This window comes from Dipodomys ordii, unplaced genomic scaffold (assembly GCF_000151885.1).
Source record: "Dipodomys ordii isolate 6190 unplaced genomic scaffold, Dord_2.0 Scaffold1, whole genome shotgun sequence".
Lineage (NCBI taxonomy): Eukaryota > Metazoa > Chordata > Mammalia > Rodentia > Heteromyidae > Dipodomys > Dipodomys ordii.
In genome coordinates, this window is record NW_012267217.1 from 62,569,970 (window position 1) to 62,584,180 (window position 14,211).

The 14,211-nt window shown below is 45.3% G+C and overlaps 2 protein-coding genes across 2 annotated transcripts in view; one reads left to right on the forward strand and one right to left on the reverse strand.

Moving 5' to 3' along the window:
* Pde6d (phosphodiesterase 6D, cGMP-specific, rod, delta) overlaps positions 1-9,685 on the reverse strand; it is a 46,785-nt gene extending 37,100 nt beyond the window's left edge. The window contains exon 1 of the mRNA XM_013026265.1: positions 9,428-9,685. Coding sequence (XP_012881719.1) covers positions 9,428-9,477 — 50 coding nt within the window. The 5' untranslated portion in view covers positions 9,478-9,685. The remainder of the gene's footprint in view (positions 1-9,427) is intronic.
* A 396-nt stretch (positions 9,686-10,081) lies between these two features.
* Cops7b (COP9 signalosome subunit 7B) overlaps positions 10,082-14,211 on the forward strand; it is a 45,563-nt gene continuing 41,433 nt past the window's right edge. The window contains exon 1 of the mRNA XM_013012534.1: positions 10,082-10,238. Within this exon, the coding sequence (XP_012867988.1) occupies positions 10,176-10,238 (63 nt within the window). The 5' untranslated portion in view covers positions 10,082-10,175. The remainder of the gene's footprint in view (positions 10,239-14,211) is intronic.

Below are 14,211 nucleotides of genomic sequence, written 5' to 3' on the forward strand. Positions count from 1 at the left end.
AAAAAGAAAAAAGCCAGAAGTGGCGCTGTGGCTCAAGTGGTAGAGTGCTAGCCTTGAGCTGAAGAGCTGAGGGACAGCGCCCAGACCCAGAGTTCAGGCCCCACGACCGGACCCAAAAAAATAAAATAAAATGATGCTTAAAAAAAATCATCATTTAAAAAAAAAAAAAAAGAAGACAAATGTCTCATTATACTTCAAATTCCTTCCAAATATGTGGAAGTAAGAATGCTTGTTTAAGAATCCTAAGTAGGGGGGCTGGGAAGTGGCTCAGTGGTATAGCGCTTGCCTTGCATGCCTGAGACCCTGGCTTCAATTCCTTAGCACCACATAAGCAAAAAGAAAAAAGCCGGAAGTAGTGCCATGGCTCAAGTGGTAGAGCGCTAGCCTTGAGCTGAAGAGCTGAGGAGCTGAGGGACAGCGCCCAGGCCCAGAGTTCAGGCCCTACAACCAGACAAAAAAAAAGAATCCTAAGTAGGGCTGGGAAGGTGGCTCAGTGGTAGAGTGCTTGCCTTGTATGCATGAGGCCCTGGGTTTGATTCCTCAGTACCACATAGGCAGAAAAAGCCAGAAGTGGCGCTGTGGCTCAAGTGGTAGAGCATTAGCCTTGATCTGAAGAGCTGAGGGACAGTGCTCATGCCCAGAGTTCCGGCCCCATGACCGACCAAAAAAAAAAAATTAAGTTATGAAATTAATTCAATCCATTCAGGATAATGGTAACAACTTCTGAGTTCATACCTGAAGAAAACAAGGAACCAATTGCAATCTCTGATTGAATTGTTCACAGGCTATGTGGGTTGCATGTTTTTATTTTCCAAGAGCTTGACAACAACTGTTTGTATGAAATTATAAATCTTTAATTCATTACTAATACTTGGCCAAAGCAACTGTACATTGACACAGGCAATATTGGTAGGCAAGTGCTCAACACTGAACTCTATTTCTAAGCCCAAGATAACTATGAGACTAGAAACAAAGCGAAAGATCAAAGGGCTAGCAGGGTGCTGGAGGATCATGCCTGTAATTCTAGCTACTCAGGAGGCTGAGATCTGAGGATCACAGTTCAAAGCCAGCCAGGGCAGGAATGTCCGTGACACTCTTATCTCCAATAAAACACCAGAAAACTGGAAGTGGCACAATGGCTCAACTGGTAGAGCACTCTCCTTGAGCTGAAGAGTGAGGAAAAACCCCCCGGCCCAGGCCCAGAGTTCAAGCCCCAGTACCACAAAAAAAAAAAAAAAAAGATCAAAGTGCTATGAAGAAGAGGATATAGGGATTTCAAGGCAAAACTAAAACTAAAAGAAAGGAAAAGCCAGAAAGCAAGCAAGAAGTGTGAACTCTCATTTCTTTCATGGGCAGCTAGAAATGTTTCTCTTTCTTTTCCATTTCTCCCACTTTAATCCTGTAATATTAAAATAGTTTTTTGCTGAAATTCTCACTTTAGAGATTGTATTTTCCTTTTTTTAGTCAGTCATGGGGCTTGAACTTAGGGTTGGGTGCTTGCCTGAGCTTTTTCACTCAAGGCTGACCCTCTACCACTGAAGAGCCACAGCGCCACTTCTGGTTTTCTGATAGTTAATGGGAGATACGAGTCTCTTGGACTTTACTGCCTGAGCTGGCTTCCAACTGTGATCCTCAGATCTTAGCCTCCTGAGTAGCTAGGACTACAGGACTGAAGCACCAGCAAGTGGCTTTTTTTTTTTTTTTTTTTGTCATGGGTCTTGAACTCTGGGCCTGGGCGCTGTCCCTCAGTTTTTCAGCTCAAGGTGAGCACTCTACCATTTGAGCCACAGTGCCACTTCTGGCTTTCTGTTGGTAAATTGGAGATCGGAGTCTCATGGACGTTCCTGCCTGGGCTGGCTTTAACCTCAATCCTCAGATTTCAGCCTTCTGTGTAGCTAGGGTTACAGGCATAAACCACTGACGCCTGGTGAGAGTCTCCTTTTTTTATGGGGCCTGAACTCTGGGCCTGGGCACTGTCCCTCAGCTCTTCAGCTCAAGGCTAGTGCTCTACCACTTGAGCCACAGCGCCACTTCCCGCTTTTTCCTTTTTGCTTATGTGGTGCTGAGGAATTGAACCCAGGGCCTCATGCATGCAAGGCAAGTGCTCTACCACTGAGCCACCATCCCAGCCCCGAGTCTCCTCTTTTTGAAAAAAGAAAAAAGAAAGAAAAAAAGAAATTAGAGTCCAGTCGGTTCTTTTTTTTTTAAGCTATCCTGAAATAAATTGGCATGAGATGAATTATTAAATTGGCATGGAGATGAATTATTTCTCCAAAAGCAAACAACATGTTATAGTTTCTCCACAAGAAAATATAACAATAGCATGAAAGCACTGTTTATATCCCAGAGAAATAGTCAGCTTGATGCTATCATTATTATTCCCAATTATTAATGGAATGAATTATAATAGCAGTTAGTATTTATTAGCTACAATGGGCCAACAAGCACCATGCAAAATTCTCTCAAAGTCCTCTGACGATATAAAATATGGATACAGAAGCACGAAGACTATGAGTGCTCGGCCTAACATCACAAAGGTGGTAGCAGAAATCGAAACCTAAGCTGGGCACTGGAGGCTCAAGCTTGTAATCCTAGCTGCTCAAGAGACTGAGATCTGAGGATTGTGGTTCAAAGTCAGCCCGGGCAGGAAACTTCATGAGACTCTTATCTCCAACACACCACCAGAAAACAGGAAGTGGTTCTGTGGCTCAAGTGGTAGAGCACTGGCCTTGAGCTGAAGATTGCAGGGACAGTGCCCAGGCCTGGAGTTCAAGCCCCATGATGGACAAAAAAAAAGAAAAAAGAAAAAAGAAAAAGAAATCAAAACCTATAGTCCCTGCTTAATACTTCGTCCTATGCTCTCCTGCAACTACATGTGACATTTTGATAGGTACTAACACTCTCCAGAGAGGACACACACATGTGCACACAGAGTAAATGAGTGTTTCTTTCCTTTCAAAGTTGCCAACACTGGATAGAATCAAATGCATTTTTTTTTTTTGCCTGTCCTTGGGCTTGAACTCAGGGCCTGGGCACTGTCCTTGAGCTTCTTTTGCTCAAGGCTAGCACACTACCAATTGGTCACAGCTCCACTTCTGGCTTTTTCTGTTTATGTGGTACTGAGGAATCGAACCCAGGCTTCATGCATACTAAGCAAGTGCTCTACTACTGAGCCACATCCCCAGCCCCTCTAACATACATTTTTGTCAATTAATTTGGAAAAAGGGATAGGATTGTTTTACAAATGTCAAACATCTCTTCATTTATTTGTTGTTCATTTCTTTTGGGAATGTTCATATCTTTTCCCCATTTTGAATTAAATGTTTATGATATTAATTTGTGGATAGGCATGTATACTTGAGATATTAAGATATTTTTTAATATGTCACATTACTATAATATTACTACACTAATATTGTTGTATTAGTACCTGGAGTATATATAATGAATAGGTGGAGACAAATAACTACTACTTGCTTGCCTTGCATGCATGAGGCCCTGGGTTCAATTCCTCAGCACCACATAAGCAAAAAGAAAAAAGCCGGAAGTGGCGCTGTGGCTCAAGTGGTAGAGCACTAGCCTTGAGCTGAAGAGCTGAGGGACAGTGCCCAGGCCCAGAGTTTAGACCCCACGACTAGACCAAAAAAAAAACAAAAACAAACAAAAAAAACTACTTAAAAAAATAACTAAGTCACTACTTTTTTTTTCTTCTTTTGGGTGTTGATTTGGGGGCTTAAACTTAGGGCCTAGGCACTGTCCTTTTGCTTTTTTATTTAAGGTACTCTACCCCTTGAGCCATATCTCCACTTTTATATTTTTGCTGGTTAATTTGTGATAAAAAATCTCATAGCGGGGCTGGGAAGGTGGCTCAGTGGTAGAGCGCTTGCCTTGCATGCCTGAGGCCCTGGGTTTCGATTCCTCAGCACCACATAAACAAAAAGGAAAAAGCCAGAAGTGGCCGGGCGCTGGTGGCTCACGCCTGTAATTCTAGCTACTCAGGAGGCTGAGATCTGAGGATCGCGGTTCAAAGCCAGCCTGGGCAGGAGAGACCGTGAGACTCCTATCTCCAATAAACCACCAGAAAACCGGAAGTGGCACTGTAGCTCAAGTGGTAGAGTGCTCGCCTTGAGCTGAAGAGCTGAGGGACAGCGCCCAGGCCCAGAGTTCAAGGCCCATGACCGACCAAAAAAAAAAAAAAGCCAGAAGTGGCGCTGTGGCTCAAGTGGTAGAGCGCTAGCCTTGAGCTGAAGAGCTGAGGGACAGTGCCCAGGCCCAGAGTTCAGGCCCCACGACCGGACCCCCCCCAAAAAAAAATCTCATAGGGTTGGGCAGATGGCTCAGTGGTAGAGCACTTGTCTTGCATGCCTGAAGCCCTGGGTTCGATTCCTCAGCACCACATAAGCAGAAAAAAAAAGCCGGAAGTGGTGCTGTGGCTCAAGTGGTAGAGTGCTAGCCTTGAGCTGAAGAGCTGAGGGACGGCTCTCAGGCCCAGAGTTCAGGCCCCAGGACCAGACCCCCTCCACCCCCCAAAAAAATCTCATAGACTTCCCTGCCTGGGCTGGCTTCTAAAAGGGATTTTTTTTTTTTTTGTCAGTTGTGGGGCTTGAATTCTGGGCCTGGGCACTGTCCCTCAGCTCTTCAGCTCAAGGCCAGCGCTCTACCACTTGAGCCACAGTGCCACTTCCAGTTTTCTGAGTGGTTTACTGGAGATAAGAGTCTCACCTATTTTTCCTTCCCGGGCTGGCTTTGAACCGTGATCCTCAGATCTCAGCCTCCTTAGTAGCTAGGATTACAGGTGTGAGCCACTGATGCCTGGCTTTTTATGCATTGGCTTTTTTAAAGGTCAGGTCTCATTTTACTAGGGATGACTGTGCCCAGACATTATACTGCCCTGGTTGCGTGCTGTGCACAGCAGCCATTGGTTGAGAGGATCTCTTGACCTTTTTATGTCCAGGCTGGCCTTACCACTATTCCCTGACCTCTGCTTCCCATGTAGGCGGTGTTACAGGCTTGAGCCACAGTATGCAGCCTCTAATTCACTCATGCAGCCTCTAAGTCCCTTTTTTTTTCTTTTGGTACTGGAGTTTGAAGTCAGGACCTTATTCTTGCTAAGCTGGCACTTTACCACTTGAGCCACATTTCCAGCTTCTAATTCCATTTTTATTCTTTTTTTTTGGGGGGGGGAGGTCCAGTCGAAGGGCCTGAACTCTGGACCTGGGCGCTGTCCATCAGCTCTTCAGCTCAAGGCTAGCGCTCTACCACTTGAGCCATAGCGCCACTTCTGGTTTTCAGATGGAAAAAATTCACCTCAACATCAACCCAAAAAGAGACAAACAGTATAATGAGAGAAAGTACTTGCAAATTATCTAACAGGCCAAGGACTGATATGAAAAATATAGAGAACACCCATGAAGCAACATAAAACATAAGACTCAATAGTAAAATGGGCAAGAACTAAATTAACCATAAATTCATAGAACATGAAATGGCCAAACATGAGATATGCAACTTCTCTAATAACATTAATTCAACATATAAGGCTTACAATGCACCAATTTTTCTAACTGCTTTAAGCTAGCATTTAATTATTTAATTTAATCATTTAATCTAGCAATAGCTCCATGAGCTATCATAGTTACTATTATTACCCCCATTTCAAAGTGAGGAAATTGAGGTAAAGGTTTTTTTTTTTTTTTTTTTTTGGGTCCGGTAGTGGGCCCTGAACTCTGGGCCTAGGTGCTGTCCCTCAGCTCTTCAGCTCAAGGCTAGCGCTCTACCACCTGAGCCACAGCACCACTTCCGGCTTTTTTCTTTTTTGGTCGGTCATGGGCCTTGAACTCTGGGCCTGGGCGCTGTCCCTCAGCTCTTCAGCTCAAGGCGAGCACTCTACCACTTGAGCTACAGTGCCACTTCCGGTTTTCTGGTGGTTTATTGGAGATAGGAGTCTCACGGTCTCTCCTGCCCAGGCTGGCTTTGAACCGCGATCCTCAGATCTCAGCCTCCTGAGTAGCTAGAATTACAGGCGTGAGCCACCAGCGCCCGGCCACTTCTGGCTTTTTTCTTTTTGCTTATGTGGTGCTGAGGAATCGAACCCAGGGCCTCAAGCATGCAAGGCAAGCGCTCTACCACTGAGCCACCTTCCCAGCCCCTGAGGTAAAGGTTTAAAGAAAGTTTTCAGGGCCATTTTACCAGGACAGGGCTAGAATTCTGACAAGCAGTGAAATTCCTTAGTCCAGCATGGCTCTTAACCACTATGCTATTGTTACTTCTTCTGGGATCTAAGAAGTAGAAAAATATAAATTCAAACAAGAAATTATTTGTCTTCCAAATTTGCAAATATAGAAATGACTAACAAGAGTCAATGTGGAAAACTGAGGATTGTCAACCTTGTTACTTTTTGTTTAGTAACAAATGACAGAAATGATTTTTATTCTCTATTCTTTCTAAAAAAAACTTCAGAAAAACCACCTAGGTAGCTCACGCCTGTATTCCTAGCTACTTGGCAGGCTGAGGTCTGAGCTTGAAAGCTAGCTCAGGTAGAAAAGTGTGTGACTCTCTAATTAACCACCAAAAAGCTCGAAGTGGGGCTGTGGATCAAGTGGTAGCATGCTATCGCTGAACAACATAGCTCAGGGTCAGCCACCAGGACCTAAGTTCAAGCCCTCGTACTAGCACAAAAAAGTTATTTACCCAAATAAGGGTGTACAATAATCAAGTAACTCTTGCTACGAAATTCTTTTTTTCCATGAAAGGAGGAAACTCTGAAGTTCCTCATTTTTCTGCCGTGTGTGTGTGTGTGTGTGTGTGTGTGTTGCGTACGTGAGTGTGCGTGCATGGATGTGCCAGTATTGGGGCTTGAACGTAGGGCTTGACTCTGTTCCTTAGCTTTTTTCACTCAAAGAAGTCCTCTACCCTTGAGCTATAGCCCTACTTCTGGCATTTCAGTGGGTAATTGGTAATAAAGAGTCTCACAGACTTTCCTGTTGGCTTCCCCCTGAATAGCTAGGATTACAGGCATGAGCCATGGGCACCCAGCTCCTTTTCTCTCTTAATCCTCAGATGCCAGAGGGCAGCAGAGGAAGAGCACTCTATTGCTCCCACACTTCTAGGTGGCTGCTTTACTTGTGCTTCAGGATTTAATTAGCTCAGGTCAAAACTTTCTCTGAGAGCCTGTTTCCTGATGTACTATCCTCACTGAAGTGTCCAATTCACTTGCCTTTTAGTGGGCTGACACAGTTCTATTGTCTAGTCTTTCCTATTTGTTCCTTAGACTCTTTCCCAACAGGTTTAAGAGTCAAGATTAAAGTAAGAAGTTCAAGGCTTTTCAACTTTAAAGCCACTTGTTCAAGACCTTTATCTTCAGCAATATGACCATCACAGCCATACAAAAGCATTGCTTCTGGAATCTCTCCATTTTCCATAGCTTCCAGTTTTACTATCCACAGCATACATGGGATGTAACAATATATTCAAGGGAAAAATAGAATTTATACCACAGCTTTTCGAAGATAATCACCCTATTTACAGGCTCCATTATGAAGAATTAAAGTACATTAAAGTATAAAAGTTTGTTTCTAAACGTCACTACAAAAAAGTGCTGAACATATATCACAAATGGTAGTATGCAATGATGATGCAGCTTTCAGTTTTTAAAAAAGCAGAGCAGGTTGGGGGCTAGGGGTCTGGTTCAAGAGGTTGAGCTTAGTAAGCAGGGGACCCTGAGTTCAAAGGGCAGTACATCCTGCTACCTCCTAAAAAAAAGGTCAGTTAATTAATAATTTCATGTGTACACCTAAAACTTTGTTCCTTCCCTCCCTCTCTGTCCATCTTCTCCATCCCTCTTTCCCTCCTTTACTTCCTCCCCATCTCCCTCCACCCCCCCTTTTTTTTTTTGCTGGGGCTGGGACCTAAGGTGTCACAAATTCAAGCACTTTACCACCTCATGTTCCCATGCCAATACATCCAACCAGCTCATTTTTGTACCTTTCCCTGCACCCCCTTTCCCCAGGTATTCTAACATTTACTACCAACTTGACTTGTGACTATGTCAAAACAAAATCTGCAGGGATGAAATGGACATTGTGACAACATAATAGGCTTCTCAGAAAATGCTGCTTAATAAACCTCCAGGTGGGCAGCCTTACCTAGGGATGACATTTCACTGAGAGAGGAACTTAAAAACATTCCATATTATAGAGAAGGGACATAGGAAAAGATTAAGGTCAGCAGAACACAGATGAAATTGAAATACATAAGATCAAAAACTTCCAATGCATCTTATGGCAACGGACTAACAACATCAAATCCCTAAGCTTTCTTACCACATCGATGAGAGGTGACCAAAGCGATACAGCATGGGGCCAGGGCAATAATATCCTACTACATCCTACATGTTCTCAATGCAATCAAATAATTTCTGGACAGCTCCATTCTGGCTAGGCATTCACCACATCAATGCCGGCAAGCAAAGATACTTTTGCTAAGGAGTTTCGGTGTAAAGGCCAAATATCTCAAGGCCATTTCATATCCAAAGCTTGGCTTTTGTGTGCCTGTCCTGGGGCTTGAATTCAGGGCTCGGTGCTCAGCTTTTTGCTCAAGGCTGGCGCTCTACCGCTCTATCGTATGAACCACAGCTCCACTTGTGGCTTTTGGCTGGTAAATTGGAGATAAAGAGTCTTAGGAACTTTCCTTCCCATTTGGCTTAGTGTGAAGTGTGATCCTCAGATCTCTGCCCCTTGAGCAGCTGGGATTACAGGCGAGAGTCACCATGCTCTGTTGTGGACCTCAGTTGTGGGAAAGAAAACTGAGGAGCCCAGGGCTCCGAAAGGCCGACAGAGGCCTAAAATGAGGTCCCCCGCCCCGCCCTTCCTCTGCCACTCCAGCCCGGGGAGAAGCCACAAGTGAGGGCGAGAAGTTGTGGAGCTGGGTGGGGGACCCCAGAGAGTTTAACACAGCCTCTGGGGTTATCGTTCACTGGGCCACTCGCTCCGGGTCACTTTCCCTGCTCCCCCCAAGTGGGCTTCCCGCCAAAGGGGCTTCTCAGGGTTGGAGGTCAGCCCGCTGCGCCCCCTCGGCCCTGGCCGGCCGGCCGCCGCTCCTCCCCAGCCTCGGCGGCCCGGGCAGAGCTCCGAACTCCGCAGGCCTCCGGGACACGCGTTTCCCACGCTGACACCCCTGGCAGGACCCGGGGCTCCTCAGCCTCCACCGCCGGGGGCTCTGCCAACGTCCCCCTTCCTCCCGCAAGGGCGCCCCGTGCCCGCCTCGCGTCCCGGGTCCCGCCGGCGGCACGGGCGCCGGTCCTGGCCGGCCGCGCTCGCTGTCCGTCCCCGGCGCCCCCCGGGGGGCCTCCCTGCCCCGGGCCGGGCTCCTCGGGGGCGGCCGCTGCCCGGTCCTCCCGCCCCGCCCCGCCCCGCTCCCGGGCGGATACAGTTTGAAGCCTCTCAGGATCTCCCTGGCCCGCTCGTCCTTGGCTGACATGATGGGCGGCCGCCGCCCGCGGCTCTCCCACGGTGGCCGGTGGAGCCTCGCAGATGGCGTCCAGGAGCGAGGGCAGAGCTGCAGCCGGGCCTGGAGACCTAGGACGAGAAGAGGCGGCGGCCAGACCCGGACCGGCCCTCTCTCCCTCCCCTCAGCTCCGCTCCTGATCCCTTCTCCTTCCCTCTAGCCACGGAGCGCCCTCCCCAATGGCCAATGGCAAGCCAGCCTCGGTGATTGACATCTTCACTAGCCAATAAGAATGTCCAGCGGCTTCGCAGGGGGACGGAGAGCGTCAATGGGAAAGGCCCTCTTCGAGAGGTCCCACAGGGCAAAAATTTCTTTCGTTGTTGCCTAGAGTTTGCCCCAGCGGAGGGACGGCTTACGAACAGAAGAGGCTCAGGGGGCTTACTCCCGTGGCTGAGCACACGAGCGGTCTGAAACGATGGCAGGTTGCACTGTGAAAAGTAGCGAGGACTACACTTCCCAGCATTCTAGGGCGCGGCAGGGACCTCAAATCCCCGCCAACCACCAGAAGCCGAGGACTACAAATCCCAGAATTCCCCACGTCCCGTCCATCTAACTTAGGCTCCAGTGTGCCGCGCAGTGTGCGCAAATTCAACCCGCCAGTCGTGTTGGTGGCTTTTGGATCCCGGAGGCTTGAAGGCGGGCGGGAAGACCCTGTTCCCCCTCAAGAGGAGATGACAGCCCACCGTTTATTAACTTCTGCTTACGCGGAACCCAGAAGTCTTCTGCAAATCATGGTAAGGCTGCAAATAACAAACAAAAACCACTCATTAAACCATGAAAGACTGTGGGACCGAACGACTTCCTCAAATCCTGCTCGTCGGTGGGTCTCGGCGCCTTTTGCGTGTGTTGCTGGAGGTTTTGGTGTTGCCCCTGCTTTGGACTGAGAGAGCTATCGACCTTTATAGTCAGAATGTCAGTACAGGAAGGGACTTTATAAACAGTTGGCCAACCCAGTTCCTTTTGTTTTTACATACGAGGAAATTGAGGCCCAGAGAGGAGAAGAGATTGGCTATAGTTGGGAACAGAGTTCGAATTCGGCCTTAAGTTTTCTGATGTGCAGTGTGGCTCTTTGCACACCCAGGGGATGTTATTTTTAGTAGCATGACAATGTGATTGTTATTCTCCTTGAAGAAGAGTTTTCCCATCCAAGACTGAAACTCCAGAGCAGGTTTCCTGAAAGTGAAAAAGTGTGATATTTATTTATCCTTAGTGTAAGTAGGACTTAGCGTTTTGACTTTTTTCTTTGTCTTTCAAGGTGACTCTTAATGTGATTTCAGGAAGTAGGTAAAATTAGAATGGAAGTCTCCTAGGAGACTTCCTTTGACCTTCCCTAGGACTCCTTTCCTGTTCCTGTCCCCCCTTTTTACCCATCTGGGCACCCACCCAGTTTTTTTCCGTTTAACTCAACAAACATGCTTTCAGGTTCTATTATTTGTCAAGCACTGAGTCGGTGAAGGTGAAAGATATGGTCAAGTAAGGAGACTCAAGGTGGAGTGTGACAAAATGACATGAAAGAAATGACATCAGACTGCCACAGAGGTCTGATGGAGAGATTCATAACAGCTGATAAAACTTTATGGATAAGCCGGGCGCCAGTGGCTCATGCTTGTAATCCTAGGTACTCAGGAGGCTGAGCTCTGATGATCGGGGTTCAAAGCCAGTCTAGGCAGAAAAGTGCTTGTGAGAGTCTTATCTCTAATTAACTACTCAAAAACCAAAAGTGGAGCTATGGCTTAAAGTGGTAGAGTGCTAGCCTTGAGCCAAAGAGGCTAGAACCTGGACAGTATCCAGGCCCTAAATTCAAGCCTCTCAACCAAAAAACAAAACAAAACAAAAACCAAAAAAACACTTTATGGACAAAGTGTCATTTGAACTTGAAAGATGGGTAGGATAATTTTTTCTATATTATGAATTTTTTAAATCTTTAAATGTTTTGTTTACATGTCTTCTATTTGTCTGAGATAGGATCTTGCAATGTTAGCCCTAGAGCTTGCTCTGTAGAGACCAGGCTGGTCTTGAACTCAAAGCCTTATCCCCTTGAGTGCTGGAATTCAGATGTATGCCACTATACAAGACTCCCTTAAATGTTTGTGTTTATGAGGTATACCTGTGGTATACATATATATCCCTGTTGTCCCCACACAAATCAACATAAAGAACATTTCCAGCATTCACTTGTGCCCCTTCATAATCAGAACGGTGCTCTTATTTCTGGAGATAAGCAGCCATTTTTCTGACTTATTACTAGATCAGTTTTGAATTTCATTTAAGTGTAATCATACAGTGTGTACAGTATATGTCTGGCTTATTCGTCAACAGTTTTGTGAGATTTTTCTGCCAGTTCCTGAGTAGTAATCTACTGTATGTATATGACATTGAGTTATTGGTGACAGCTAGACTTTTTTTTTTTTTAAACTGTTTCTAACATTAGGTTCATTTTTTTTTTTTTTTGGGTGGTGATGGTACTGGGGTTAACTTGGTCTTATACTTGCTAAGTAGGTGCTCTACTATTGAGCCATGCCTCAGTCTTGTTTTTTTGCTGGTTATCTTAAAGATAGGCTCTTGCTTCCTACTAGGACACATGACTTGGAACTTCAGTGCTCTGGGTCTCAGCCCAGCATATAGATTAGGATGACAAGTGTGAACCTTGTATTGGTTTAGGAGTTGAGAAGATGTCTCATCAACTTTTCTTCCCAGGCTTGCTTTCAACCTCCAAGTTGGGGATTGCAGGGGTGACCCATCAGCACCTGGCCACAGCTGCATACTTACATGAGCATGCATATCTTCCTTTGGGTGGGTCTGTACACAGAGTTTAGGAGAGAAGTAGCTGTCTTAGAGGCCATGAATATGATCAGAGATTGTAGATATTGCCAGCTTTGCAAGGTAATAGTATAGTTTATGCATTTACCAGAAACGTGAGAGAGTTCTAGTTGTCTTGTATCCTTGTGAAAACTGCTGTTATTCAGTCTTTTTAATTTTAGTTATCTAGTTAAGTGGCAGATTTTATGAAGTTATTTATATTTTTGTGATGATGAGAATTTTTCTTATGCTTATTGCCTATTTGAATATCCTCTTTTGTGAAGTGCCTGTTCAAGTTTTGCCCATTTTTTTTCTTGATTGTGTTTTTTTAAAGTATAGTTTTACTGTTATAAGGTGTTGTACTAAGGGGTTACCATTTCATAAGTCAGGTAGTGAAGACATTTCTTTTTGGGCAGTGTTATCCTTTCCCTCACTTTTCCCCAATGTCCCCCATTTTTAAACAATTGGGTGATTGCCTTCTTACTGATTTGTCACTCTTTCCATAGTCTGGATATGGAGTTCCTTTGTGTGGTCTGTGCTCTGTGCTTTTCAAATTTCTTTCCTAAGGCTGAGGCTTGTCTTTTCACTCACTTACTGATGGCCTTTTGAAACAGAAATTCTTTTTTTTTTGTGATTCTTTACTTTTTTCTTTTTTTAAATTGTTATTACAAGGTGATGTACAGAGGGTTACAGTTACACAAGTCAGGTAATGAGTACTGTTTTTTTTCTTTTTTGTTGTTGGTTGTGGTGCTTTAACTCAGGATCTGGGCATGGTCCCTGAGATTTTTTTTTGTTCAAGGCTAGTGCTCTACCAGTTTGATCCACAGCGCCACTTCTAGTTTTCTGGTGGTTATTTGGAGATAAGAGACTCATGTTCTTTTCTGTGGGCTGGCTTTGAACCATGATCCTCAGATCTCAGCCTTCTAAGTAGCTAAGATCCATAAGTGCCAAGCTTTATTTTTATTTTTGCTTTATTGTTTTTATAAAGATGATGTATAGAGGGGTTGCAGTTACCTAAGTCAGATAAGAGTACATTTCTTTCTGGACAGTGTCATCCCTTCCCTTGCTACCAGTTTTTCCCTCCTGTTTCCACCAACAAGTTGTGTAATTAGAGACTTTTAATTTTAATGTTATATGTTAGTGTTTTCTCATGGAACTTATTTTGCATTGAATTTAGGGGATATGTGTGTGTATGTGTGTGTGTGTGTGTGTGTGTATGTATGTATGTGTGTACACATATGGCATTCTTGGTGCTTGAACTCAGGGTCTGGTCACTGTCCCTGAACTTTTTTGCTCAAGGTTAGCACTCTACCACTTGAGCCACAGCTCTACTTCTGGCTTTAATTGATTAATTTGTGCTGAGAATCTCACAAGAATTTCTGCCTGGGTTGGCTTTAAACGGTAATCCTCAGATTTCAGTCTCTTGAGTAGGTAGGATTCTAGGCATGAGCCACCTGTATCTGGCCTGAATTTAGAAAATTTTTGTCTGTAGGGCTAATAGTTTTTTTTTTTTTAAAACAGACGAACGATGAGAGAAGAACATTTCAAAAAATAAGAGAAGCAAGCCTGAGCACAGGTCTGATCCAAGTTGGCTGGGCATAGAAAGGCCTGGAGTTTGGGCTATGAAGGTGGTAGGGGAGACCAGGTTGGAAGGGCTAGTGGGAGACACACTGGGAAGGGCTTTTATTGCAGTCCTGTGGAGTCTGGACTGCCCTCGACCATGCAGAGGCATTGCTAGATTTTTTTTTTTCCCCTGTGGGTCTTGAACTCTGGGCCTGGGCGCTGTCCCTCAGCTCTTCAGCTCAAGGCTAGGGCTCTACCACTTGAGCCACAGCGCCACTTCTGGTTTTCTGGTGGTTAATTGGAGATAAGCGTCTCATGAACTTTCTTGCCTGGACTGGCTTTGAA